Source organism: Diceros bicornis, unplaced genomic scaffold, assembly GCF_020826845.1.
Source record: "Diceros bicornis minor isolate mBicDic1 unplaced genomic scaffold, mDicBic1.mat.cur scaffold_67_ctg1, whole genome shotgun sequence".
In the NCBI taxonomy this organism is placed as follows: Eukaryota; Metazoa; Chordata; class Mammalia; order Perissodactyla; family Rhinocerotidae; genus Diceros; species Diceros bicornis.
In genome coordinates, this window is record NW_026691553.1 from 2,410,606 (window position 1) to 2,437,549 (window position 26,944).

General features: G+C 65.0%; 1 protein-coding gene across 1 annotated transcript; it reads left to right on the plus strand.

Annotated features, from left to right (window-relative positions):
- The first annotated feature begins 3,557 nt into the window (after window positions 1-3,557).
- Window positions 3,558-25,154, plus strand: GNA11 (G protein subunit alpha 11). The gene is made up of 7 exons (XM_058537721.1): window positions 3,558-3,715; window positions 16,156-16,340; window positions 18,253-18,407; window positions 18,949-19,077; window positions 21,932-22,061; window positions 22,286-22,439; window positions 23,576-25,154. Exons 1-7 carry the CDS (start codon window positions 3,580-3,582, stop codon window positions 23,764-23,766), a joined length of 1,080 nt encoding a protein of 359 aa, XP_058393704.1. The 5' UTR covers window positions 3,558-3,579; the 3' UTR covers window positions 23,767-25,154.
- Window positions 25,155-26,944: the final 1,790 nt, after the last annotated feature.

Below are 26,944 nucleotides of genomic sequence, written 5' to 3' on the forward strand. Positions count from 1 at the left end.
TTTTTAAAGCTTTCTCAAGGTATAATTGACACGCAATGAACTACACACGTTTAAAATGTACAATTTGGTGAGTTTTGTCCTATGTCTGCCCCCGAGCAATCACTGGCACAATCAAAAGTTTCCTTGTTCCTCTCCCCACCCCCACCCCCATCCCCAGGCGACCAGCAAGCTACTTTCGGTCACCATGGATTTCCACGGTTGGCATTTTCCAGAATGTTCTACAAATGGAATCACAGAGCACATCCTCCTTTCACTCAGCACAAGTCATCTAAGGCTCATTCATGTTGGTGTGTGTTTTTCCTTTTTCATGGCTGAGTAATATTCCAGCATAGGGATGGACCACAATTTGCTCATCCGCTCGCCGGTTGGTGGACGTTTCCAGTTTGGGAGGTTACAAATAAAGCCTCTGTGGACATTTGCGCACAGGTCTTGTGTGACATCACTCCCATTTTTCTCGGCGGCATGTATTTGTGATCGATTTCTGCGTAACAAATCGCCCCCCAACTTGATGCCTTAAAACAATAAACATTCGTTCTCTCACGCAGTTTCCGAGGGTTGGGAATTTGGGAGCAACGTAACCAAGTGGTTCTGGCTCGGGGTCTCAGATGAGGTCGCGGTCCAGCTGTCCGCGGGGGCTGCCTCATCTGAAAGCTCGACTGGGGACGGAGGAACTGCTTCCAAGCTGGCTCCCTTGAGTGGCTGTTGGCGGGAGGCCTCGGGGCTCCTCCAGCGGGATAGCCTAGACTCCTTTCCAGAGCGGCTGGGCTCTAGGAGCGAGTGAGACGGAGTCCAAGATGGGAGCCCAAGACACCTTATAACCCAGCCTCTGAAGCCACATCGTCATATTCTATTTGTTAGAAGCAGATCACTAAATTCAACCCACACCCTAGGCAGGGGGTGAATTACACAAGGCCATGGATACCAGAGAGCGGGGCTTGCTGGGGGCCGTCCTGGAGGTTATCTACCACCATCCCCTTGTGTTTAAATATTTAAGCAAACATTAGGCTTCTACTGTGTACATCACAAGAACCTTCTTCTTGGCGATTTACAACAGCTCAAGGTAAAAGAACTGATATGATATTCCCCACTTTACAGATGGGGAAACAGGCCCGGGAAAGTTAAGTCGCCCGCCCACAGTCCACGCCAGAGCAAGCAGCAGAAAGGAGATTCCGTCCTGAGGGTTAAGTCCTGTGCAAGGAGGTGGTGACGGCGTCACGGGACAGGAGCAGAGAAGGGAAGGAAGTACAGTGAGGTTTTTACCTCCAGAAAAAGAGCCCGGTTCCTTCATTGATTTCACAAACACTCATTGAGCACCTGCTGTATGCCAGGTGCTGGTTTAGGTCCCGGAGACAGCGCAGAAGACGAGACGGACGGAGTTCCCCCCACACGTGGCCCTCACACACACGAAAGAACGATTCCACTCGTCACCCTCTGGTGTGGCACCTGGCACGCAGGAGCATTGCCGGAGGAGGGAAGAGGCCCAAGGCTCCCTGCTGGACGTGGGAGACCCCTCGGTGACCGAGACACGCACGGTCACTGCCCACAGTCTGCTGGTTGATATGGACCGCAAACAACATTTGCAACAACAAATCCACCCTTTCCTTCAAGATTTATTGAGCGCCCAGTGTGTACAGGCCCGGTTCTAGATACGGCAGTGATCAAGACAGACAAAGACACCTTATATTACGGGTAAATGAGTAAAGAGATACATAAAGAAGATGATTTCCAGCCCTGGAAAGGGCCGTGGGGGAAGTCCAGCCGGTGGTGACAGGGTGGGGGCGCTGGCCTGACCCTCCCCCTGGGGAGGGGACGTTTGAGCCGGGGCCCGAGTGACAGTGGTTCTGTTCGGTCTCCCTGGCTGTGGGTTCTTTGCACAATGGGCTTCTGTCTGTTCATGGGGGAGCCCAGGATCCCCGGCTGCGCCACCCGCCGAGGTGAGCACGGAAGTCCCCAGGTGACAGGTCCAAGGAGCCAACCTCCCCACATTTGCCATCAGCCAATAAACGCAGACTTTGACCCCCTCGCCCCGTATCTCGAGACAGGAGGCTGTGGCGTGTCAAGGTGCAGGGACGGGACCTGGGCAGGGCCGGGTGGGGAGGGGAGGTGGGGGTCCCGCCGGGTCGCGGCTGGGAGAGGCGCCGCAGAGGGGGACTCGGTTTCCTCCTCCGTGGAATGGGTTTCCGGCACCAGGAACACTCCAAACTCTTTTATTCTTTTTCCATCATTCCAAATGCATTGATTGAGCACCTCCTGTGTGTCTGGGCCTCGTTCTAGGTCTTTCTATGAGAGGCCAGATAGTATATTGTAGGGTAGTCCACAGCCACTCCGCTCTGCCCTTGCCAGGTGAAAGCAGCTAAGCTCCACACGGAAATGAATGGGCATGGCTACGTTCCGGTAAAATTAATCGAGTAGGAGGGTTGGTTTAAAGGGCCGAAAGCAGTGCTTTGTATACAGTAGGCTCTTCATTAATGCTTGCTCTCTGCCTGGCCTATAGCAGGAACTGCTCTAATGCCTGTGTCCGTGCCTGGTTTACAGTAGGCACTCCATAATGCTTTTGCCCTGTCTGATACACGGCAGGCGTTGCATTAATGCTTGGTCCGTGCCTAGTATACAGCAGGTGCTGCATTAACGCTTTAGCCCTGTCTGGTATATAACAAGCCTTACGTTAATGCTTGTTCTCTGCCTGGAATACAGCAGGCGCCGCAGTAATGCCTGGCCCATGCCTCGTTTACAGTAGGCATTCTACTAATGTTTGCTTCCTGCCTGGTATACAGCGGGCGCTGCATTAATGTTTCGTCCATGCCTGTTATACAGTAGGTACTGCCTTAAAGGCTGGCCCATGCCTGGTATGCAGGAGGCATTCCATTAATGCTTGCTCAATACGTGGCACATAGCAGGCGCTGCATTAATCCCGGCCCGGGCCTGGTATACAGGAGGCCTTCCATTAATGCTTGTTCCAAGAACGGACAAGGGGAAGGCTCGTTTCCGGCCGGGAGACCGTGAGGGCTGGTCCCCCAGTGTCCCGCGTGGGAACGGGGTCCCCCAGCCCCGCGACCGCCGCGCCGGGTCCGCGCCTCTCGCTCCCGGGCCGAGCGGAGCCGAGCGCAGCCGAGCCGGCCGGCCGAGTCCGCCACATTCCCACAATCCCGGGCGGCCCCGCCCGGCTCCGGGCCGCGCGTCCCCCTGCCCACGTCGGCGCAACCTAACCCGCGGGCGCGCCCGCTCGCCCCGCCCCGCCCCGCCCGCCGACGCCCCGCCCACCCACCGCTGGTCCCGCCCCCGCGGCGGCGCGCGCGCCACCGCCCCCTCCCATTGGCCGCGCCGCCCGCCCGTCGGCGCCGTCCGCGCGCGGGTTAGGTTGTGCGGCGGTGTCGCTCGGTCGCGGCGGCTGCGGTTGGCAGCGGTGGCGGCGGCGGCGGCGCGGTCGGAGGGCGGCAGGGCGGAGAGCGCGCGGAGCGGACCGGCGCTCGCAGGCGGCCGAGCGCACCGGCCGGCCCGGGGGCCGAGCGCCGAGGCCAGGCGGGCGGCGGGCAGGGCGGGCGGCGGGCGGGGGGCGGCCGGGCGGCCGGGGCCGGGACGATGACTCTGGAGTCCATGATGGCGTGTTGCCTGAGCGACGAGGTGAAGGAGTCCAAGCGCATCAACGCCGAGATCGAGAAGCAGCTGCGGCGGGACAAGCGCGACGCCCGGCGCGAGCTCAAGCTGCTGCTGCTCGGTGAGTGGCCGGGCCTGCGGGCGGCGGGCTCGGGGCCGGTCCCCGCCCGGGCTGGACACGGGGCGCCGATCTCTGTGCTGGACACGGGGCGCCGATCCCTGTCTGTGCTGGACACGGGGGGCCGGTCCTCGCCCGGGCTGGACACGGGGCGCCGATCCCTGTCTGTGCTGGACACGGGGGGCCGGTCCTCGCCCGGGCTGGACACGGGGCGCCGATCCCTGTCTGTGCTGGACACGGGGGGCTGGTCCCCGCCCGGGCTGGACACGGGGGGCCGATCCCCGTCTGTGCTGGACACGGGGGGCCGGTCCCCGCCCGGGCTGGACACGGGGCGCCGATCTCTGTCTGTGCTGGACACGGGGCGCCGATCCCTGTCTGTGCTGGACACGGGGGGCCGGTCCCTGTCTGTGCTGGACACGGGGGGCCGGTCCTCGCCCGGGCTGGACACGGGGCGCCGATCCCTGTCTGTGCTGGACACAGGGGGCCGGTCCCCGCCCGGGCTGGACACGGGGGGCCGATCCCCGTCTGTGCTGGACACGGCCCCCCCGTCTGTGCTGGACACGGGGGGGCCGGTCCCCGTCTGGGCTGGACACGGGGGGCCGGTCCCCGCCCGGGCTGGACACGGGGGGCCGGTCCCTGCCTGGGCTGGACACGGGGGGGCGGATCCTCACCCGTGCTGGACGTGGTCTGTGCCTGTGCTGGACACTGAGGGGCCCCCCCATCCCTGCCCGTGCTGTCCACGGTGGGCCTCGGGGCCTTGCAGTCAGTCCTGAGCCGTGCTGTCCACCGCAGCCCGACCCCGCCTGTGCTGTCCACAGCCTGTGCCTGAGCTGTCTAGAGCGGGCCCTGGGCCTCAGGGTCGGCCCCTGCCTGTGCTGTCCACAGCAGGCCCTAGGTTCCTTCAGGTCAGCCCTGCCTCTGCTGTGCACGTTGGTGCCCCGGACCCTTGGGGTCAGCCTGTGCCTGTGCTGTCTGCAGCAGGGCCACAATCCCTGCAGGGTCAGGCCTGCCTCTGTTGACTATGTCGGGCCCCATGTTTCTTCAGGGCCAGCCCCAGCCTCTGCTGTCCAGGCGGGGCCCCCAGAACCCGCCAGGGTCAGTTCCTGCCTCTGCTGCCTGGTGTCTGATCCCTGCAGGGCCAGCTCCTGCTTCTGTCTGGGTCAGGCCCCCAGAACCCTGGAGGGTCTGCCTGCTGCCCTTCTCATGGTGCGACCCCCTCCCCACACAGGGCTGGCCCCCTGTCCCCGCCCCACTGAGTGTCCCCCCTCGCTGCCTGCAGCATCAGCCTAGGGCCAGACCTTTGGGCTGTAATCCACAAGACGCGCCCCTCGCCTCCCGGGCTCCCGTCTCGGCTCTTCCCACCAGGTGGAGCCCTATGCCCTGCACGCCGGGCCTGGCCCCCTCCAGCCCGTTCCCTCAGGCCGCTCCCCTGCCTCCCTCCCCCTGTCCTCCCAAGTGGGGTGGAGTGGGGTACACCCTACACCCGTGGGGGAGAAGACAACCTTTCGTCTCGGGTTTCTGTTGTAGCCAGAGGCCGGGGCGGGTGGACCCTGGAGGGGCCTTCACCGGCGTTCAGCACTTTCCTCATCCCCTTTCCCACGTCTGGGTGGGAGCTGGATCTCCGGCTCCCCCTCCCTCTCCCGGAGAAGATCCCTGTCCGCGTCTGCATCTCCCCAGGCACACCTGTTGCTGTTGCAGGCAGCGAGGCGGCCCAGCTGTGGGCACAGTGTTGTCACCCCAAATAAGGGCTGCTGAAGGACTCAGCTCTGCTGTCAAAGGCATGAAGGTCGTTTACAAAACAGCAACCCTCGCGGCCCTTCCTGAGCTCCGCCGGTCCTGGGCTGCGGGGAAGGGAGAGAATGCTCGCTCCCCGCTCAGGGATAGCTCCCGTGGGCCCTGGGGCCCAATGGGAGGGGGCTGTCACGGAGGGCGCACCCCAAGAACAGCGCAGGGTTTAGGGGCGCCGAGCCTGATGGCTGAGGGGCGTTGGCTCTTTTGGGGGGTGGCAGGCATGCATTGCTTCTCCCGCCTGCAGGGACCCACCCCCCGGACCCCCACTTTGATGAAACACCTTCCCCGTTTTTTTTTTCTTTTTCAAACATATGTTCCGATTTATCTAAATGCCCTATAACAGGCCACCTTTCCGGGAAAGACAGGCAGGGAGTAACCGTAATGCTTGGAGGGAACTTGCGGCGGGCTCCAAGTGGCGCTCTGGCGGACAGGGTGGCACTGCTGGCTTTGGCAGCGCGAGCAGACTTTATTTTGGGAGGGGGATTTAGACATCTCCAGCATCTTGGTGATGTTACCAGACAGCCTTGCCTGGGGGCTCTGTGAGCCCCCAGACGGCCCCACTGCCTGTCCTGAGGGTACCCAGGCTGCAGATGGTCGTGGGGTTCAAGAACACAGGTCACCGGCTCGGCTGCAGGAGCCCCAGTGTCTGCAGTCCCCCCACCCCGCCGTGGGACCCCAGAGAACACCCAGCCCTCCCCCCACCGGCCTGCACGACAGGGCATCGTGCACCTGTCTCGGGACGCCGAGTCCTGGGCACAGGGGGCCAGAGAGAAAGAGGATGATGGGAGCTCATGGGGCCAAGGTGAAGGTTTATGACGAGGAGGACCAGCTGTAAATGCCGGGCCGAGGTCCAGGGCCGTGCTGTGGGCTGTGGAGCCGCATCCCTGGCCCCACCCACTCGATGCCAGGAGCACCCCCAGTGTGGCAACCACAATGTCCCTAGACGTGGCCCAGTGTCCCCTGGGGGCGGGATCACCCCTGTTTGAGAGCCCCTCATGGTAGCACACAAGATCAGCGTGTGTCACAGAGCTGGAGTGTAATCAGCGTCAATGGTTTTGTCACGTGTTTGGTGAATGTTTAAAAGGCGAATAGTTTTGTGGGTTCCATCCGAAACCACCGTGTGTGCGTCTGTGCACGCTCAGTACATACACGAACGTGTGTGGCACACGTGCGCAGTTTTATTGGCCCGGGAGTCCGGGCTGCGGCCTTGTTAGCGGACGTCTGGTAGGAAATCGTGGGGGAACCCTGTCCGTGCAGCATCTGTGCCCCGGCCGCCCCGGGCCCTGCGGTCCTGAGAACCCAGCATCGTTCTCCTGGGCCCGGGGGCTGCAGGCCGGTCGGGAGCTCTTGGGGTGGGGTCCCGGCTGGCTTCTGCCTCCGGTGATCGCCTTTGCAGTCGACTTGCTGTCGCTTGCTAGAAACCCGCTTGCTAGAAACCAGCCAGGGAGGCCCCTCATCTGTCCCTTCGGGCAGGTTTCCCACTGGGACATGGAAGCTTCCCTGGGAAGCCTGTGCCGGGAGGCCCAGTGTTCCGGGATTTCTAAATAAAGCAGGGCAGTCAGCTCTGAGGGCTTCCTGTCGGGCCTGCGCTGGCCCCCAGAGCCCGCCCGGAATCTGGCATGGGGTGTGGTGGCCCCGCGGGAAGGGCGCGCCTCCCAGTGCTTGGAGGCGCAGAGCGCGGCCACCAGCTCCTGGCGGCGTGGCCGTGCCTCGTCCCCTGCGGACCGGGAGAGCAGGTAGTGCCCTGGGGTAGCCCCTCGTCCACCCCCGATGACCCCGGGGCTGTGGAAGGACCGAGACCCCCCGGACGTGTCTTGTGCGTGTTAAGTTTAAGTTGCATTAAATTATTCTGCTCCAATGGTCTGCTTTCTTGGGGCGCTGTCTCTGGAAGGCTGCCCCTCCCTCGGTGTCCCTGCCTGGACCTGGAGGACTCTGTTCCCTTGTCATGGGGCCTGTGGGGCCCGGCCCCTGGAAGGACTCCCCACAAGGGACAGTGAGTGTCGCGGGGGACCTCGCCGGCTGTGTCACCAGGCTCTGCATCCGTGTGCGCAGAGGGTGGTGGTGCGTTCAGGCTCTCCCCTTCCCCGTGCGTGGTGCCGAGCGTGCTGGCCGCTGCGGCCAGGCCTGAGGAAGTGCTCTGCTCCGATTTGTAACCACAGAAGGTTTCAGTTTCTGATTTTCGTGGGCGAGCCTTCCCCGTGCAGCCCCGCGGGTGCGTCCGTGGGCCTCGCTGCTCCTGGCCGGGAGCTGGAGCAGTGGGCATGTACCAGATGGAGCCCAGACAAGAGCCACAGCAGGAGGAGCGCCCAGCCCGCTGTTCCCGCTCTGTCCCGGACGGCGCTGGGTGCAAAGTCCGAGCCGGGCTGGGCGGGTCGGGGCTGGGACTCTGAGCCGAGCGGGTGGGCAGAGTGGACCGCGGTCAGGAGGAGCTCTCCGTCTCAGGTCCCCCACGGGCGCTCCTTTCCTGCGGCCCGTGCTTTGAGGACAGTAAGGCTCGGCGGACCACTAGTTTGGGGTCTCTGAGCAGCGACAAGATTAGGGCATCTCCACGGGCTTGGGGAGCACCCCTGTATTTCTTGGTGGAACTCAAGCTGCTCGCAGAACCGGGATCCCAGACCCAGGCTGGCTGGCTTGGGGAGTTAGTGCAGCCGCTTGCCGATATTCGTAGTTCCTGGGGTGGGGGTCCGCGGGCTCACTGTGCCCCCGTCACTCCCCCCCCACTCCCCGCCTCGGGGTCCTCGGCCCCCATGGCCCAGCCGTGGCACAGCGCCGTGCAGGCCTCAGAAAGGTTTGCTGAGTGACTCTGATTTGCCACCGGAATTCGGTTCCCCTGGGGACGTGGGGCGGGAGGAACCTGGCGTCCTCACAGCTCGCCTGGGCGCGAGGCTGCCTGCCTAGGCGGGCCCCACTGCCCCCTGCCCTGGGCCCTGGGCTCTGACGTGTGAACACACAGGGCTTCCAGGGGCCAGCTCGCAGCCGCCTCCCTCCCGAGGCCTCCTGTAGGCGGACCGGGTGGGCTCCCCAGCGGTGAGGTGTGTGCTGGCTCGGGGGTGAGATTGTGGCGGGCCAGGCCGGGTGTCCCGGCCTCAATGTCCTCATCTGTCGAGTGGGAACGCTGCCCCTGCCCTGCAGCTTTGTCGTGGGATTGAATGTGATGATGCCAGCCACGCGCTTGGCACACAGTAGGCGGGCTTGGCACACAGTAGGCCCTCAGCAAGCTGAAGGAGCTGTTTTGTGTTTTGTTCCCACTGGACGCTTTGCACACGTTGCCATTGAGAAGCTGCAGAACAGCTCTGGGAGGGGGTGTCCGTACGAGGACCAGCTGGAAAGTGCTGGAAAGAGCTGGAGTGGGGTTTCTGTCCCCGCGTGACTGCCGAGCCTCGGTTTTCTCTTCTGGGAAACGGGAGCAATCATGCTGGCTTTCTGCGGTCAGTGCGAGGGTTAGTGGGGTGATGGATGTCAAGCTGGGGACCGCCGTCTGTGTGATTCTTTTTATTCGACCACACTGTCTTCACTGGCTCGCGGCTCCCTCGGCCGCTGAGTGGGGTCTCCGGAGCTGGGCCTTCAGAGGTTCGGCCGTCTCGGTCCCTTCTCCGACCCCCAGCGCCTGGAGGGTGCTGTGCGCGGTGGGCGCACTGTTAGCACCGTCAGGAGCAGCTCCGGCCAGGCCTGGTGGATGCTGCCCCTGCAGCCGGCCTGTCGGTTTGCTCGGGGACCTCAGTCGGGGCATAGAGCTGAAAGGGACCAGAGGTGACAGGTCAGACCCTCAGGGAGGCCCGTGGGGCCGGAATTTGAACGGGAGGCGGGTCTGGGCTCTGAGCCCCCCGCCCCTGTCTCTGCCCGCGTGTCCCCTTATCCGAGCCTCCACGGAGGTATCTGTGAGCTGGGCAGGCGGGGGTCCGTCCTCGATCCCCAGGCCAGGGTGCTGCCCACGCACCCCAACTGGGTTGGACGGCGGGGCTCGGCAGGACTAGGGGCTCACACCAGGTCCCCCCAACCCTCGGGCACTCAGGAGGGGCTGCAGCAAGACCAGCGTGTGGGACAAAGTGGGGGCTCAGAAAACACGTGGTGGGTGAAGGACATGCCCTGACCCTCAAAGTCGTGGCAGGCGGTGTGGCCCGGCCGAGGGGCAGTTGGTGTCGGCACCTGGGGGCCCGGGCAGGGGACGCCGGCCCTGTGCCAGCCCCCCCGACTTTGGCCCGGCGTGCAGATAAGGTGGTGTGATGAGTCCGGAGGTCGGTCCTGTTGCTGCCCGTGGCTTTCCCGTCGCCCGTGGGGCAGTGAGCTCTCACCCTCCTTCCTGTCCCTGTCAGCGAGGCGCTTGCTGGTGTCCTTCTCTCTCTGGGGGCCGCTGCTGGCCGAGGAGCGTTCCCCCAGGGCACTTGCCTTTTCTCACTTCCCCAAGTGACAAGTGACGGTCGTAGCAGAACAAGGAGAGACAGATGTCCTGGGGGGGCAGGCAGACCTGTGGTTGTGAGGCTGGGAGACCCAAGTGTGTTGAGGTCCGACAGTTACCTGCTGTGTGACCTCAGAGAAACCACTTAACCTCTCTGTGCCTCAGTCCCCTCTCCTGTCCAAAGGGAGGTGGGTGGGAGTGGTATCACTGAATGAATGAACGGATGAATGAATGAGTGAGTAGGGCGAGAGGGGTCTGTGATGGCCGTCCTCAGCTGCATGAGGGTTTGGCGTTTTCTCTGTCCCCCGTGTAAGGTCAGCGCCCCGTCTTTGATCTCGGCGCTGTTGACACAGCTTGAGCTCTGTGCTGGGTTTCGGGCTGTTCCAGGAGCCTGGATCCTGGCAGTCTCGCCTGGGCCTCCCTGCCGTCCCGGGGTTCCTGGCCTCTGCCCACATCCCACAGTTGGGGACAGCCGGGCGGCAGCCCCGGCCCCAGCCCTGGACTCCTGCACTCACGTTCTCCTCGCCAGGTCTTGGCCGCCTGCCCTGGGGCCTGCGACGTTTCTGCGCAGCGCACCTGAGTCTTCCAGCGATGGGACGCGCACGGTCTCCTGTTCTGCCCTTTCTCTCCCACGGTGGCGGAGTGTCTGCGGGCTGGGGGTGCAGACTGTCGTCCTCCTGATCTGCGGCTCCAGGTCCAGCCAGAGTGACGGCGGCCGGCGCTGCCTCCTCCCTCGCACGCGCCTTCCCGCCTTCTCTCCTCCATTTGGTCGCACAGGGACAGCGGTCTCACTGGCCCCTCCTGGTGGTGGCGCGACTGAGCGCGCCCAGAGGGTGGCCGGCAGGCTCCCAGGTCTGCTCTGCCCCAGCTGAGCCCCCCCGGGCCCCGCCTTCCAAGTGCAGAGCCCCGGGCTGGGGCGTGACCTCCGACCCCTGGGCTGGACCCCAGGGGCTCCCTGTTCTTGGAGAAATGACTGGTCGAGTCCAGCCTGCCCGGCGTTGGGGACTCGGGGTGGGGGGGACGCGTGGGGGGCGCATGACGGAGCTAGCATGGTGGATCAGGGTTTCTGAAGAAATGTGCGCAGTGCTGGGGGCCGGGCGCTCCCTGGGGGCCCTGGCGGTGGGTTCCTGGGGCCTGGGCGTGCTGGGGGGTTGGCCCAACGGGACGGTTTCTCTGTCACAGTGTGCACAGCGCTGGCGCACAGCCGTGGGCGCCCACACGCATCCTCTGGAAACGCACAGCGGGCAGGCCGGGGGCCCTCGGACACGAACTTGGGGTCCGCCCACGGCGTGGACCTGGAGCCGCCCGGCTTCCTCACGGGGAGGCGGGTGTGCGCTCGTCCCCACGGCGTCACCACCACAACCCTCGGGGTGAAGGTTTTCAGCACCTCGGGGACCCACGACCCGCCAGCCCACAGCAGCCCCCGTTTGTCCTCCGTCCCCGCAGTCTCGTCATCGGCAACGTTCCAGCAGCAGGAGCGTGCGACGAATAACGTCCGGGGTGGATTTTCCCCCCTCGGCGTAATTCCCGGAGGCCACGGCGCCGCTGCGGTCCGTACGTGGCCCCCGTCCATCACTGAGTAGTGCTCCATGGTGAGGGGGCCGCGGTCCGTGACCGTCCGCAGGTGAAGGGCGCAGTTACGAGTGAGGCTGCTCCTGGGTTGCGTGCCAGTGTCTGGCCGGTGTTTGCGGAGCTCAGGGGTCCGGGCGGCCGCGCCCTGCGTGGTTGGGGATGGGGCGGGGTCCACGTGGATGGAACGAGGCCTGATCACGGGGTCTCGCCCGTTCCTGCGGGAGGAGGGGCCTGTTTTTCTCCCTGGTGGGCGGCTGTTGAAGGCTTTGGGGCCGGAAGAGGGTGTGAAACCATCTCTCTCTCGGGGAGTGTGGCCAGGGCGGCGGGGTGAGCTGCGGGCGGGAGGCTGAGGGCCAGCCCGAGTGGGGCAGCGGCGGGAGTGCAGAGGGTGGAGCTGCCCAGGCCCCGGGGCGTCGGCCCTTTCCAGCTGCGCCTGTACCCGAGGCCTCCTCCGGGCAGGTGGACATTGGGTCGGGCGCGTGGGGGTTCCCAGGGCTGGAGATTCCACCGCGGGCCCGTGTCCCGGCTCCTAGGTGCCGCGTGACAACGAGAGGTGGCCGAGATGGCCCAGGACACGGGCAGCTGACAGACCAGCCTGGTTACTTTGGCCGCCCCTGTGCCCCGAGCCTGGCCTCCCTCCCTCCTGGGCCCGGCAGTGGCCGAGCGCCTCGCGGGCCACCTGGGCAGCCCGTCCCAGGGCGGAGGGCACGCAGGCCCCTGGCCTGGAGGTTGGACCCCGGAGCCGGCGCTGGAGGCCTCACTCGGGCACTCTTGGCCCGGAGCACGGGCGACACAAGCACCTCCCTCAGGGCCATACCTCCTGCAGCTGCCCCCTCCTCGTCTCCCTTCTTTGTCCTGCCTGCAAGATGACAGCCGCCTGGGCAGGGTCACCGACCGTCCCACGTCCCGGGCGGACGGGGACAGTTGGCCGCTGTCCCCAGGGGCATTGCCTGTGCTGCATTTTCTCCCTGGCTCCGTGGAGCTCTAGTCAACGTGAACGTGTGGGTTTCAGGGGTACAGCCTGCTGACCTGACTCCCGGGGATGTCGTGGGAGGGTCCACAGAGAGGTGAGCTCACACCCATCCCCGCACACGGTGGGGTCTTTGCTTCTGGAGGTCGCTCACGGCTGCTGTCTCTGCAGAGGCTACTCTGCCACGGGCGGGGGGGGACCCGTGTGACCCCAGCTGTGCGCCTCCTGCAGGCCCCCGACATCACCGGCCCCTCCTGCAGGCTTCCTCGGCGTCCTGCTTCTTGTCTCTCGGTGTTAAGGGAGTGTCCCGGCGTCTGTCTCTGTCCGTCTGCTGGCCGCCCCCCCGTTCTCTTTTGGCCCGGCTTCTCGCCAATCGTGAGGCTGCTCTCTGGCCCGGCGTTCAGGGCCCCTCTGCGGACATGTACCCTGTACCTCCCGTCCCCTCCTAGGGCCTGCCGCAGTGTCCTGTGCTGATTGACACGGGCTGTGTGCATGCATGTACGTGTGTGGGTGTGCACATGTGCAGATACGTGCACATGTGTGAGCGTGTGTGTGCAGGTGTGCGTGTACGTGTGTGTGAGACACCCCCCCCCCCCCGCTGTGCCTGCACTGCCTCGAGAGCTCCATGGGGGGCTGGTTGTCATTTTCTCTCTGTTTTTAAAAAGCTTTTGTGAGACTAGTTCCTCTCACCGGGTGGTGACCTGAGTGTTCATCCCGTTCTTGGTCTTCCCAGCGTGCTTGTGAGAGCCCGGGCTCGCTCTCCCCATTCTGCAGTCGAGGCCCACCTTGTGGCCGGCGGGGTGGGACCTGCGGGTCTGCGTCTGCGTTGGGCTTGAATATGTGCACCTGTTTGGCTGTTTCTAATGAGAGACCCTTCCAAAGGCACCAGTAGGGCAGTTATCTCTTTGTAATGGCGTTTTGTCAAAAACAGGAGTTCTAACTCCAGGGCAGTTCTGCCTCAGAGGACACTGGGTGATGTGTGGGGACATCTATGGTTGTCACACTGGCATCAAGTGGGTGGGGGCCATGGATGCTGCTCAGCCCCCCACAGTGCCCAGGATGGCTCCAAAGAGAGTGACCCAGCCCCAGTGTCGCAGTGCCAGGTTGCGGGGTGGGGGTGTTGGGGGGGGCGTGTAGACCCGTCAAGGGGAACCTGCCCTAGAAGTTGCGTTCCTAGCATGCCGCCCGCCCCTCGTGGCAGCGTGTGGTGAGGGGGTAGCAGTGTGGATCCCCCTGGGGGGCAGTGGGGCCCCATGCACGCCCCCCACCCCCTCCTGCCCCCAGCACTGGGGTGGGTTGGTGGGAGTGGGTGGCTGGCTTCATAGATTTTTGGCAGAGGTGAGCAAAGTGAGGTAGAGAGGGTGAGGGATGGCAGGGGTGGTGACCACTTGACAACAGAGCCAGAGTCATGTCTATTTATTGTGGGAAGGATCCGGGGCGGGCGGCCAGAGTTGTAGAGAGAGATGGCTGCCCCCAAGGCCCTGCTTCGTGACACCTCGAGTCTGACTCACGTCTGCCCGGGTGAGCTCAGGCGCCTGTGGTCAGTGACTCGGACGCAGGACACTGTGGTCACTGTGGGGCACACACAATTGGCTTCTTCTCCAGGAGCTCTTGGGCAGGGAGGCTGGGGACAGACACCTGGGGACAGACCCCCACCCAGCAGCAGTGACGGTCCCCAGTGTCCACAGAGAGCAGGGGTGTCTGGGGTGCAGGCTGTGGGGGGAGCTGAGCCGCAGCCCGAGTGGCAGGCCGTGTCACAGGTGGCCGTGAGTGAGACGGCACCGAGGACGGAGGGTGCAGCTTGGGCACGTGCAGGGAGGTGGCAGATGCTGGGCCGACTCAGAGACAGAGTGGTGAAGATAAGCCTGGAGAAGTTGGATGGGGGAGTTTGGGGGGTTCTGAGTCTCCAAAAGGGGGCGCTGGGGCTTCAGTTTGTATGTGAGTGGGCATCTGAGGAGGAGTATCAAATAGGGGTGTGAGGCAGTGCATTCTTAGAATTTAGAAGTTGTGTCTTGCTGTGTAGTGAAATCACTGCAGAACTTAGCAGCTGAAAACAATGCACGGTTATTCTCTCTCACACGGTTACTGAGGGTCAGGAATCTGGGTGCTCCTGGCGTGGGGTCTCCCATGAGGTTGCAGTCAAGCTGTCCGCCGGGGCCGCCTCATCTGAAGGCTCAACCGGGACCGGAGGAGCTGCTTCCAAGGTGGCTCCCCCGTGTGGCTGCTAGGGGGAGGCCTCAGCTCCTCGCCACGTGGGCCTCTCCACAGCACCGCCTAGGCATCCTCACAGCACGGCGGCCGCCCCCACCCCTCCCCAGTGAGTGGTCCCAGAGAGCGAGGAGGAAGCCAAAGTGCTTTTATCACCTCGTCTCGGAAGTGACACACCATCTTTCTGTCACTGAGTCCAGCACATGCTCACGGGGAGGGGACTCAGGTTCCACCTCTCGAAAGGAGACAGAGGTTTGTGGACGCGCTAAAAACCATTGCAATTGCTGTCCCCTGTGCGGGGCTGAATGGAAGTGGGGAGACAGGTTTGCTGCTTGCGGGGTGGGAGGCGGCAGCCCCCTTGACCAGGCGGTGAGAGGCTGCAGCAGGAGGGGGCCTGGGGTAGTGTTGGTGCTGGCGTGGGGCTGGTGCGGGGTCGGGGCGCCAAGGACCCCAGGTCGCACAGAACGTGTTGAGAATGGGGGTCATCTCGAGCTGAGATGAGGACGCAGCCGGCCGTGTGGCCCCTTGTCAGATGGTTTTCCAGCCCGACCGCCCTATCCTTTGATCCTCAGAGCCTCAATGCACCCCTCTGAGAGGAGGTGAGGCTAGAAGCCCCTCACGAGGCTGCCGCGTTCCCTCACGCTTACGGAGGAAGAAATGAGACACTGCGGGGCTTAGTCACGTGCATGCGCCGGGCTGCTGGCTGGAGAGGAGAGAGCGGGTGCCAGGACGGGGAGCCGGGGGCCTCCGGGTGGACGGGACACGGGGCTTGGAGTTGTCTGAGCACCGCGGTCACGCTGGGTGCAGCCGGGGGCGCTCAGCTGCTGGGTGGCTGATGTTGAGGGGCTAATGAGGAGGGGCCTTTGGGGGCTGTTGGGGTGGTGGTACGGTGCCCTACCGCTCGATTTGGCCCTGGAACCGCGTGGCCTTCGCTGCACATGCCAAACTGTTGCCCCAAAGGAGAATGTTCTGGCAGATCTCGTAGCAGAGGAGCGGCCGAGGTCAGGGGAGAGGTGGCCGGGTCAGACTCGGGTGTCCCTGCGGGGCGCGTGGGAGAGCTCTGAGTGAAGGCCACAGGAGAGGGGACTCGTGGCCCGACTCTGAAGGAGGTGGCGGCACCTGGGGGAGAGAGACAGCCTCTCGGGCTCCGTCTCCTCATGTGCGGCCCCTGTCGCCTTCAGACCAGCTCAGCTCCTGTCACTGTGACGGGGTGGGACGCTTGGGGGTCCCACAGACGCCGTCCTTCCTCTCTCTCAGCCTCAGTTTCCTCCCGTGTGAGACGGGGCGCGTGGGAGGAGGAGGGAGGTAAAGGCAGGGATGTGCTTCGCAGGGTGGCTGTCCACACCCCTGCCGAGGGCCGATGAGCCACCCAGGGCCAGGAGTGTGTCCCCGAGCTGGGCTCCTGTCTGCGGGGCGGGGCGGGTGAGGTGGGGACGTGAGAGGGGGACGTGGTGGACGTGAGGCGGGTCCCGGCCCCGCCCTCATCTCGCTGCCCCGGTCCCGCAGGCACGGGCGAGAGCGGGAAAAGCACGTTCATCAAGCAGATGCGCATCATCCACGGGGCGGGCTACTCCGAGGAGGACAAGCGGGGCTTCACCAAGCTGGTCTACCAGAACATCTTCACCGCCATGCAGGCCATGATCCGCGCCATGGAGACCCTGAAGATCCTCTACAAGTACGAGCAGAACAAGGTGAGGCCCGGGCCGTTGCTGGGGGCCGCCCTGGGCCAGGGGTGGCCTGGACGTGAGCGTGGGGCCCTGCGTGGGGAGCGCTGCTCATGGGGGACCCTCTGATGGCCTGCGTCCCCATCACGGACCTGCCTTCTGGAGCGCCAACTGGCCTGTGCTGGGTGTGCCCGGTTGAGCCCCCCACTTCCCTGTCAGGTAGCTGTTAGCTCCCCATTCTCCAGACGGGGAAGCCGGGCTGGCTAGCCGCCCCGGGGGTGGGCAGTGTGGGCTCCCTCCTGGTTCTGGCCCCCTGGAGGGCCACACCGTGTTTCTGACCTCTGGGTGACCCTGCGGGGGGTACTTCCCTCCCGTTTTCTTTAGTAACAGCTTTATTGAGATAAAATTCACCCACCATACAATTCACCCATTGAAAGTATGCAATTCACTGGTTTTTAGTACATTCACAGAGTTGTGCAACCATCACCACTATCTAGTTCCAGAACATTCCATCACCCTAAAAGGAAACCCTGTCACCACGAGCAGTCACTCCCCATCCCCTCCCCAGCCCTTGATGACCACAAACCCGCTTTCTGTCTGCGGATCTGCCTGTTCTGGACATTTCACATCAGTGGACTCACACACCGTGTATCCTTGGTGTGTCTGGTTCTCTCACTGAGCATCATGTGCTCAGGGTCCATCCACGGTGTGGCTGTGTCAGGGCCTCACTCCTCTTCACGGCTGCGTCATATTCCAGTGTGTGGAGGAACAGGTTGTGTGGATCCATCATCCACTGACAGATATCTGGTGGTTTCCGTTTTTTGGCGCTTGTGAATCATGCTGCTGTGACATCTGTGTGCAGGTGTTTGCACACCTGTTCTCATGCTCTGGGCGTGTAGATGCAGGGCCTCGTGGTGACTGCAGTCTGCCCTTTGGAGGATCCGCCAGCCTGCTCGCCCCAGCAGTGTTTCACCAGCTGTGCACCAGGGGCTCTCACTGGTGCCTCCCTTGGCTTTGTTTCTGTAAATCTTTTTTTGGGGGCCTCTCGTACACCCAGAAGTTTGCCTCGGGCTAACATGTGGCATGGAGTCCACGTTTATCCAAATACGGTTTAAACTAATCATTTAGTTCAAGGCTGAGGAAGGTTGATCAACCCCATTTCTGATACGGCTCTGATTGGCGTCTTGCTCCTTTTCCCCCAATTCACAGATGATTGGGGCCCCTACAGGGCCCGGCATTGGGTTGGGGTCCCTGCCGGCCTGGCTGTGGGGCCACACGTGCGGGGTCTGCTGGAGCTACTGGCCCGTGGGGGCTGATTAAGCCATGGGCCACTGCCATTAAGTCACCGTCCAGCCCCTCCCCGCCCGTGGTTGGTCCCCCTGCCACCAGCCCCGTCTCCAGGCTGCTCAGAGCCCCCAGCCCCAGTCATCTTATTCGCAGACGAGACAACTCTGTCACTTCAGAGATTCCAAGGGTCGGGGAGCCCTGTGCCAGGTGCTGGGGCAGGGACCAAATGACAAGTCCCATGTGTCACAGCAGCTCCCGGGACTCAGGTCCGTCGCCGTGGAGTGGGGGCCCGGGCACTGCCGGCCGTGGTGGCTGTTCCCTGTCCTGTCTGGAGGCCGGAATCTCCTCCTTGGGGCTTTGCCGGGCTCACTTGTTAAACAGAGCAGCAGGTGTGTCTGCGTAGTCGTCTCCAATCCCCACCTGCCAGAGCCGCCCAGAGCAGCCCCTCCAACACTGAGGGTTCTGCTTTGGGGACCCCGCACTGAGGGACAGTCACTGCTGGTTGCCCTCACTTCTTTCTGCCGCGTGTTCACGCGGGACTGGAGTCGATGGCTCCCACTCTGGTGGCCGGGCGCTGGTGCGCGGCCGCGTCCTGGGGCGCCCGTGTGGCCAGGCCCCCGGCGAGCCCACAGCCCCCCCTCCCGCCTCGCAGGCCAACGCGCTGCTGATCCGGGAGGTGGACGTGGAGAAGGTGACGACCTTTGAGCACCGGTACGTGAACGCCATCAAGACGCTGTGGAACGACCCTGGCATCCAGGAGTGCTACGACCGCAGGCGCGAGTACCAGCTTTCAGACTCCGCCAAGTAGTGAGTGGGGCGGCCGGGGCCCAGCGGGGAGACCGGGGAGCCTGGGAGAGGGTGGGCTCCGTTATTACCCGCAGGAATGCGGTGACGGGGTGCTAGGGGCCTGGAGATGCTCACGTTGGGGAGCGGGCTGGGTGCTGGAATTTTCTCTGGCGTCTCTGCGACTTGTCTGTGAATCCGCAGCTGTTCTCAACTAGAGAGCTGTTTCTGAGAGGTCCCCCTGGCCCACAGCCTCTCTGGAGGCCCCAGCCCAGGTCCCTTTGTCCCAAGCGCCGTCCTCTGGCGGCTTTGTTAGGGAGGCCTCTGTGCCGCCCAGCATCCCTGCTCGGCGTCACTTCTGTCCAGTGAGACCCAGCGAGTGACCGGCTCCCTCCTGCCAGGTCGGGAGTGGGGAGGCTCCGCAGCGCCCCAGCGTCTTGTCCTGTCCCAAGGGTGCTAGGCCGTGTCAGCCCCCGCTATTGAGGCATGGTGCCGGGCCGAGGGGGGCCAGTGGTGGCCGGGGTGGCCCCGGCAGCTGGCTGAGCGCACCTGTCCCCTGTGGCAGCTACCTGACGGACGTGGACCGCATCGCCACCCTGGGCTACCTGCCCAGCCAGCAGGACGTGCTGCGCGTGCGCGTGCCCACCACCGGCATCATCGAGTACCCCTTCGACCTGGAGAACATCATCTTCAGGTACCAGGCCCCGCCCCCTGGGTGGCGTCGGGGCGGCCCGGGGCTCTGCGAGCGCGGGGGAGGGGGTGTTGGTCCCCCAGACCCTGAGCCCCACTGTGGGGCCGCGAAAGGCTCATTGGACCCTGGTCTTTGCTCTCGGGAGCTTCCTACCCACGAGAGAGAGGAGATCTGTGAATAGTGACTGTCACCAGGTGTCAGGGTGGTGGGCCGTGAGGGGGTGTGACCCCCGCAGAGTCGGGGCCTTCGGGTGGGGCCCCCGAGATGGGGCTGCAGGCGAGGGAGGATGCTGGTGCGGGGTGGGTGGGGGTGGTCTGGAGTTCCGGCCAGGGGAGGGGTGCTGTGGGGTGGCGGGGGGAACCTGAAGGCCCTCGGGGCCCCGTGTAGAGCCAGGTGATGGGCGGGTCCTGGCCGATGTGGCCCCGGGGCCCCTGTGGCTTGAGGCACATTGGCAGAACAGAGCAGTTCTCCGTGGGGGCCCAGTCCTGGTGGATCCTGCAGCCAGAGGGGACTGGGTGCTGTACCTGAGGACGCGGGCCCCGCCACTCAGCAAGGCCACAGCTTGTCCAGAGCTGCCAAGTGGCGAGGCCAAGTGTGTGTCTCTGGGGGTGGCCACGACAGATGACCACAGACAGGCGGCTCAAACCACAGACGTTTATCCTCTCCCGGTTCTGGAGGCCACAGGTCAAGGTCGAGGTGTGGGCAGGGCTGGCTCCCTTGAGGCCGTGAGGGGGAGTCTGTGCCCGGTTTCTTCCAGCTCCTGGGGGTCGCTGGCCATCTGTGGCGTCCCCTGGCTTGTAGACGCATCACCCCATCTCTGCCTGTGTGTGTGTGGCCAGATTTCCCTCTGCTTGTAAAGCCACTGGTCACTGGACTAGGGCCCCCCACCCAGTGTAACCTCATCTCAGCCAGTTACATCTGCACCCACCCTGCTTCCAGAGCAGGTCTCGGTCCGAGAGGACTGAATTTGGGGGACACTGTTTGGCCCTGTGCTCCGAGACACAGTCCCTGGTGGGGGCCTGTCTCCCAGCCGTGACCCCTCCCTCACTGCAATTGCACATGGTCCCAGGGGGCCGCCATCATGGAGGGGGGTGGGGACCGGGCAGGGGGTCCTACAGAGGGGGTCAGCCGGGCCAGTGGCTGCTGGCCATGGTGTTCTGCCCTGCGGCCTTGAGGCACCGGCCCCAGCGGGGGTTCAGGGAGTCTGCTGGGTTGCCCTTGAGGTGCCCTGGCCTGAGACCCACCCGCCCAGGGACCCCGCCCTCTCTGCCCGGTTGGGGCCTCTGTGGGGAGCTCTTGGGGGCTCCCTGGGGTCTCGAGCAGGGTCGTGGGCATCCACCCTGCACGGGCCTGACGGCACGTCTCTCTGGTGAGAGTCAGGGTTTGGGTTTTCTTTCTTTGTAATCGGGTTTTGATGGGGTCGTGACCTCAGGGGTCAGAGCTGAGGCCGCAGCAGAGGCTGGGGCTTCACACGGGCGCTGCCCCCGCCCTCGAGTCCCGGAGTCCCCTCACGCGGCCTCACCCTGCCCTCTGTACAGCCGCCCCTGCTGTGTCCTCTGCCCTGGATGCCTGTCCCCTCTCCCGCCCCAGCTCAGGCGGGTGTGTCACCTCCTCCCGGAGGCCTCTCCCTGCCTCGCCCGGCCCTGCTGTGCTCTCACTGGGGGCCTGAACTGCACTGTGGCCCCCGTCCCTCTGCTGCCAGTGTTCCTCGTCCAGCCGCCCCTCGTCCAGCTGAGCCCGTCCCGTTGTGTGCTCGTAGAAGGCAGGCCGGCGGCCCTGGCATGGAGCTCGTGGCCCGGCCCCAGTTGGAGCCCGGCCGGCATTGACCGATGGCGCGATTGCCCCAACGTATGAGGACGTGAGCCTGGTCCCAAATGGGGGGCCTGGTGTGGAGGCCTGCCCCCTGGGCCCGGGTCCCGCCCTGTCCTGGGGAGCTCGTGCTCCAGAGGCTGTGGCCCCGCTGGTGTTGCCCACACTGACCGCCGCTGCCGGCTGGACCTGGCGTCCAAGCACCAGGTCACCACCCTCCTGTCCCTTCACGGTCACCTTGGCATGTCCGCTGTCCACCTGGGCCTGCTGTCTCCCCTGCAAGCACCCCGCCAGGCGGAACCCCTCTGCCGGCGTGCCCAGGGCGGCCCGCGTCCCGCCCGTGTCTGTCCGAGCCCGGCCGTCCCCGCAGAGCTGCAGACGGGGCCCAGCGCAGGGACCCCCACCGCCTCGGGGCTGGGGTTGGTGGCCTGAGAGCTGCCCTCCTACCGCCTTTGTCTTCCTCTTTAAAAACAGAGCATCTTCCCTTATTATAGAAAACTTAGGAAATTCACGAGTAGAAAGAGCCCCCATAACCGACCCTGTCACCCGTGGTCCCCGCCTGTGTCTGTGCCTGTCAGTATTTCTCAGGCTGGACGCAGAACTTGAGCCCAGTGAGGGGACGAGCGTTTCCGCTCTGCAGCGTCCCCTTGCGGTGCCTGAGGCGTGTCCGCTGTCCGAATGTCCCTCCGTTTATCTGGGTGTCGCTGTGGGGACACCGAGACAGCGTCTGGGCTTTAGAGAAGCTGCTGCGCGTTGCCCAGCGAGGGGAGGGGGGTTTCTGGATGCGGGACGTGGGGTCCGAGGGTGGGCCCATCTCAGGTCCCACTGGGGTGCGCACATCACACCCGCCGCCAGCGCCGGGTCCCCTGGGCTCCTTGGACTCAGGGCTCCCTGCAGAGCAGGTGGGGGCCGCTCTCGGGGCGGGGCCGTCCCTCCGCTCGTGCAGACACGGGGGCTCCTGGGGCTCCCGTGGGTGGGAGCGGCATATCGGAGGGGGGCAGGGCCGTCGCAGCCTCGGCCCTGAGCCCCGCGGCCCCGTCCCCTGCAGGATGGTGGACGTGGGCGGACAGAGGTCTGAGCGGAGGAAGTGGATCCACTGCTTCGAGAACGTGACGTCCATCATGTTCCTCGTGGCCCTCAGCGAGTACGACCAAGTCCTGGTGGAGTCGGACAACGAGGTGAGGCCCGCGCTCCGCCGGGGGCCCTGGGGGGAGGAGCCCTGTCCTCAAGGGGGCCCTGTGGGGAGGGGGGCCCTGTGGGGAGGGGCCCCGGGGGGAGGGGCCCCGGGGGGAGGGGGCCCTGGGGGGAAGGGGCCCTGTGGGGACGGGGGCCCTGGGGGGAGGGGCCCTGGGGGGAGGGGGCCCGGCGGCGGGGCCGCGTCACTCAGAGCCGTGCCCCGCAGAACCGCATGGAGGAGAGCAAGGCGCTCTTCCGGACCATCATCACGTACCCCTGGTTCCAGAACTCGTCGGTCATCCTCTTCCTCAACAAGAAGGACCTGCTGGAGGACAAGATCCTGCACTCCCACCTGGTGGACTACTTCCCCGAGTTCGACGGTGAGCCGGCCCGAGCGCCGGGGCCCCCGTGTCCCCGTGGGGCGGGCGGCACCCGCTCTGCCCCGTGCTCCCTGCTGGGGAGGGCGGAGCGCTGGGCGCCTCTGGCGCGGCGCTCACCGTCTCTGGGCCTCGGCGTCCTCGTGTGTGGTCGGGGCCGGTGGGGAGGAGGGTGTGTCTGTGGCCCGCGTGCGGAGGCTTCCCGGGCTCTGCGCTGCCGCCTCGCTGCCCCCGCCGCCGCTCCCCGCGCCTTTGACGGGCGGAAAGGCCCGCGTGCCCCCAGGGGAGCGCCGTCCTCCAGGGGGCGCCCTGGGGTCGGTACTTGGCAGCAGGAGGGATGAGCCGGGACACTGGCTCCCGGTCCCCACTGGGCAGCCTGCCCTCTGTGCCCACGGCTGAGCGAGGAGCCCGTGGGGGCTCAGTGGCCGGGCGGGGAGGAGCAAGGCCCTGGGAGTGAAGGGGGCCCCGGGACCACCGTCCTGACCCCTCCCCGGATCAGCCTGAGCTCCTATGGGAAACAGCTCAGGTGCAGACCCCCGCCTGCCCAGGCCCTTGGAGGAGCAGGGGGACGGGGGACAGGGTGGTCGGCCCGGGAGCCCCCGCGGGACGTCGTCCAGGAGGGTGCTGCCTGTGGGCACTGCCCACCCGCTCTGAGGGCGAAGTGGGGCTGGGGGTGGGAGTGTGGGCTCCCAGGCCGCGGCGCCTCCCAGCAGGACCGACGGACTCCCCGGGTGGGGGCTGAGCGGGAGCGGCTGGGCGGGAGGGAGCCGCAGGGGCGGGTGTGGAGGAGCCTGGCTCGGCCGGGCGCGTGTGTGTACCTGGGCGTGCATGGGGTGTGTGTGTGGGTACGAGTGTGCATGTGGGCGCGGGCCGTGTTGGGATGTGGCTGTTTGGGGTGCTGCGTGAACGCAGTGGGGTGACGTGAGGCCCAGAACGAAGGTCGGCTCCAGTGTGGGGGTGGTGGGAGCGTCCACATGAGCAGCAGGTCCCAGTGGACCCTGGCCGCGTGGGTCTCTGGCTGAGCCGGTGAGACGGGCCAGTGGGTGGGGCGGACCCTGGGCGGACCCCGTGGCGCCCCCCACGGGAGGCGGTGGGGGCTGTCCCCGCGAGCCCCGCCGGCTGACGCGCCCCCTCCCCAGGGCCGCAGCGGGACGCGCAGGCCGCCCGCGAGTTCATCCTGAGGATGTTCGTGGACCTGAACCCCGACAGCGACAAGATCATCTACTCGCACTTCACGTGCGCCACCGACACGGAGAACATCCGCTTCGTCTTCGCCGCCGTGAAGGACACGATCCTGCAGCTGAACTTGAAGGAGTACAACCTGGTGTGACCCCGCCCGCCCCGCGCGCTTCTCCTCGTCCTTATAACCAGCGGTTCTGATTTCACAGCTATCAGGGGACCTCCGTCGTTCCTTCCACACCCTTCTGCACCTTCTCACCTTTGTCAGCGGCGAGGCCGCCTTTTTCTGGCCTTGACTGGTGGCTCGCTTTTTTCTAAAAAAAAAAAAAAAAAAAAGGAAACGGAGAGGCGCGGCGTCTCTGAGACGCCCGGCGCCCCGCGGCCCCAGGGCCCCTCCCGCGCCCTCCTCCTCCCGGACACGTGGACGCGTGGACACGGTGACTCTCCCTCCTCGGTTAAGTTATTGACTCCCCCCGCCCGCGCCGGCTCCGGCCCACTGGACTCCGAGAAGCGGGCTGGGCGGCGCCCCCTGCTGCCCACCCTGGGAAGTGCCTAACTTTTTTTTTTTTTTTGAGGAAAAAACAAAAAGTGTGGGCGGTTCCGCGGCGGAGGAGACGCGGGCCCGCCCCACTGTCCCCGCCGCCCCGGGGAGCCCGGGGGCCTCGGGCTCTCGGGGCTGTGTCCCCAGGGCCGGGCGGGGCTCCCGGGCCCTGTCTGCGCCCCGCAGCCGGCTGCCGTCCGGGCGCACCCGGGGGTCCCGGCCGGGGTGCCGGGAGGAGGCCCCCTCGGCGTGGGGGTGGCTTTTGTTCGGTGTTGTGACCAACGTGGGCAGAGTGAGGGCGGGTGGGGACGTTTTCAGAATATTCTCAGGTCTGTCCCCAGGAGGCGGAGAGAGAGGTGGGCGCGTGGGCTCCGGCTGACCGCTGTCCCCGAGTCCCGGGGGCCGCACGCGCGCACTGTGCCCGGCGGCTGGCACCTCGGCCCCGGGCGGCCCCCGGGCCTGGCCACGGCCGCGGCCATGCACTGAGCCAGAGCCGCGGGGCCGCCCCCGGAGGGCCGAGGACGGGGCCAGGGGGCGTTCCTGGGGTGGAGGCGGCTCTGCGTCTCTGTGGACTGAGCACTACAGTGTCGTCGTTTGTATGTGGGTTTTGTTTTTTTGCACAAACGTAAGGGGAACGGGCTGCCGGCGATGCCTTGGACGCGCCCACGAGATTGGTGTCCGCGCCGGCAGCAAATCCGAGAAACAGCCCAGCGGTCAGCCCCGACGCCCGCCCCGTGCGCCCACCCTGCGTCCTCCTCTCGGGGCTGGACACGCGGGGCCACCGGCCTGCTGTGTCTGCTGCAGAAAGGGGGGCCTGGTGGCGATGGGGGCGGCCGCGTTCCTGGCGATCAGCCCCGTGGGGGCAGGGCGTGCGGGGACCCAGCCTCTCACCCCGTTTCCCTTGGGCGTCTCTACCGAGAGGGTCCTTTCTGTGCCATTTCGTGCCGTCCCCCCAGGGCGCGCCCGCAGCGGGGGAGCAGATGGTGCTGCCGGCCGGGGCCCGGCCCGGGGCCCGCGGGGTCCTCGCGCCTCTGGAGGGCCCGGATCACAAGAAGGGAACTGGATGGGGCTCTCGGGGGTGGCGTGAGCCCCTGGGCTGGGGGGGAGGACACCCCAAGTATTAACGCTTCCTGGAGACGGGGCAGCGTGCCAAGCATCGCAGAGCCAAAGCCTGGCTGGAGCGCCCACCGCCCCGCCCGGGCCTCCAGGACCCCCTCGGGCCTGGCCCCACCCCAGGAGGAGGGCAGGGCCTCCCCCAGGCCGGGGGGCTGCGACAGTTCCGTGCCGGTGCCAGCCGGGCGGAGGTCTCGGCCCCTCCCTTGCCTGGCGGGTGAGGCGGTGGGTTTCTGTGTCCCCCACCCCGTGAACTTCCCCTCCATGACTTCTCCGAGCTCCGGCCCCCACCTCCCCCGCCAGGCCCCGTCTCCCCGCAGAAGCAGAGCCGAGACCCCGGGCGCCTGGGTCCCCCGGAGAGACGTCCCAGTGCCAAGGCCCCCCCGCGGGGCCGACGTTGCCCAGTCATCCTTGTATATGACACAGTCCTGGTTTCAGACGATTCAATCCTCAACCTATTTAAAAAAAAAATTATATACAAATGCTGTTTTTAAACCTTTTGTCATTGGAAATGCATGTATCGTGCGTGCGGGGGGCCGGGCGCCGTCAGCTCGATGCCGGCCTCCGGGCCGAGGCTGCCCCGTCCGGGCCGGTGGACGGCGGGCTCGCTCAGCGCGTCGGGGCCCTGACCCCTTAATCCAGAGACACTTGATGGAAATCGACTTTTCATATCTTTCTCCTGAAATGAACTGTTTTAAATTGGAATAAATTTTGTTCCTAAACGCTGTGGCCCCTTCTGGCTTATTTCCTGTTGCTGGTGATGGGTGGGTGGAGGGCAGTGGAGGGGCCCTGGAGGCCCTGGGGTGTCACCTGGTCCCCCTGTGGCTGGCTGGGAACCCACACCGTCAGGCTGGGTTTGAGCTCACGGGAGCCACGGCCACAGCCAAAGGGGGTGCGCGTCCCTCCCTGGGCCGGGACCATGGCTGCAGGGCCCGCTCTGAGGTCCTCATGGCCACTGACTTGAAGTTCATGCCTCTGTGCTGCCGGCTGGAGCATCCTTCACGAGACACCTCCTCACTGGGGGCAGGGGCCTGAGGTGGGGGAGGGGCCCAGTGCTCACCACTGGGGACGCCCTGGGGGACATGCCCCTCCCCCTCCATGTCTGTAACCCGGGGATGGTGGACTAGCAAATCCCTGCAATCTTCCTTCTGCCTTTTTTCCTTAAAATTTTTTTTTTCTAATTGTGGTAAATAGACATATCATAAAAGTCACTATCTTCACCATTTTAAGTGCACAGCTCAGTGGCATGAAGCACATTCACATAGTTGTGTAACCATCCCCTCCATCCGTCTCCAGAACTTTCCATCTTCCCAAACTGAGACTCTGTCCCCATGAAACACTGACTCCCCCTCCCCTCCCCCAGCCCCTGGCCCCACCATCCACTTTCTGTCTCTGTGGATGTGACTCCTCTAGGGGCCTCCTGTGAGGGGATCACACAGTGTCTGTCCTTCTGTGTCTGCCTCATGTCACTGAGCGTCACGTCCTCCAGGTCCATCCACGTTGGAGCAGGTGTCAGACTCTCCCTCCTTTTCATGGCTGAGTAATATTCCAGTGCGTGGATTGACCACACTGTGTGTATCCATCATCCGTCCCTGGACACTGGGGTGTTTCTACCTTTTGACTGCTGTGAATAATGCTCCTGTGAACACGGGTGTGCAAATATCTCTTCACGTCC

Excerpts from the sequence above, each read along its gene's own strand:
- GNA11 (XM_058537721.1), top strand. The coding sequence starts at position 3,580 with ATGACTCTGGAGTCCATGATGGCGTGTTGCCTGAGCGACGAGGTGAAG. Across the intron at positions 16,341-18,252 it reads ACAAGTACGAGCAGAACAAG|GCCAACGCGCTGCTGATCCG; the intron begins GTGAGGCCCGGG and ends CCCGCCTCGCAG. Across the intron at positions 22,062-22,285 it reads TGGTGGAGTCGGACAACGAG|AACCGCATGGAGGAGAGCAA; the intron begins GTGAGGCCCGCG and ends CGTGCCCCGCAG.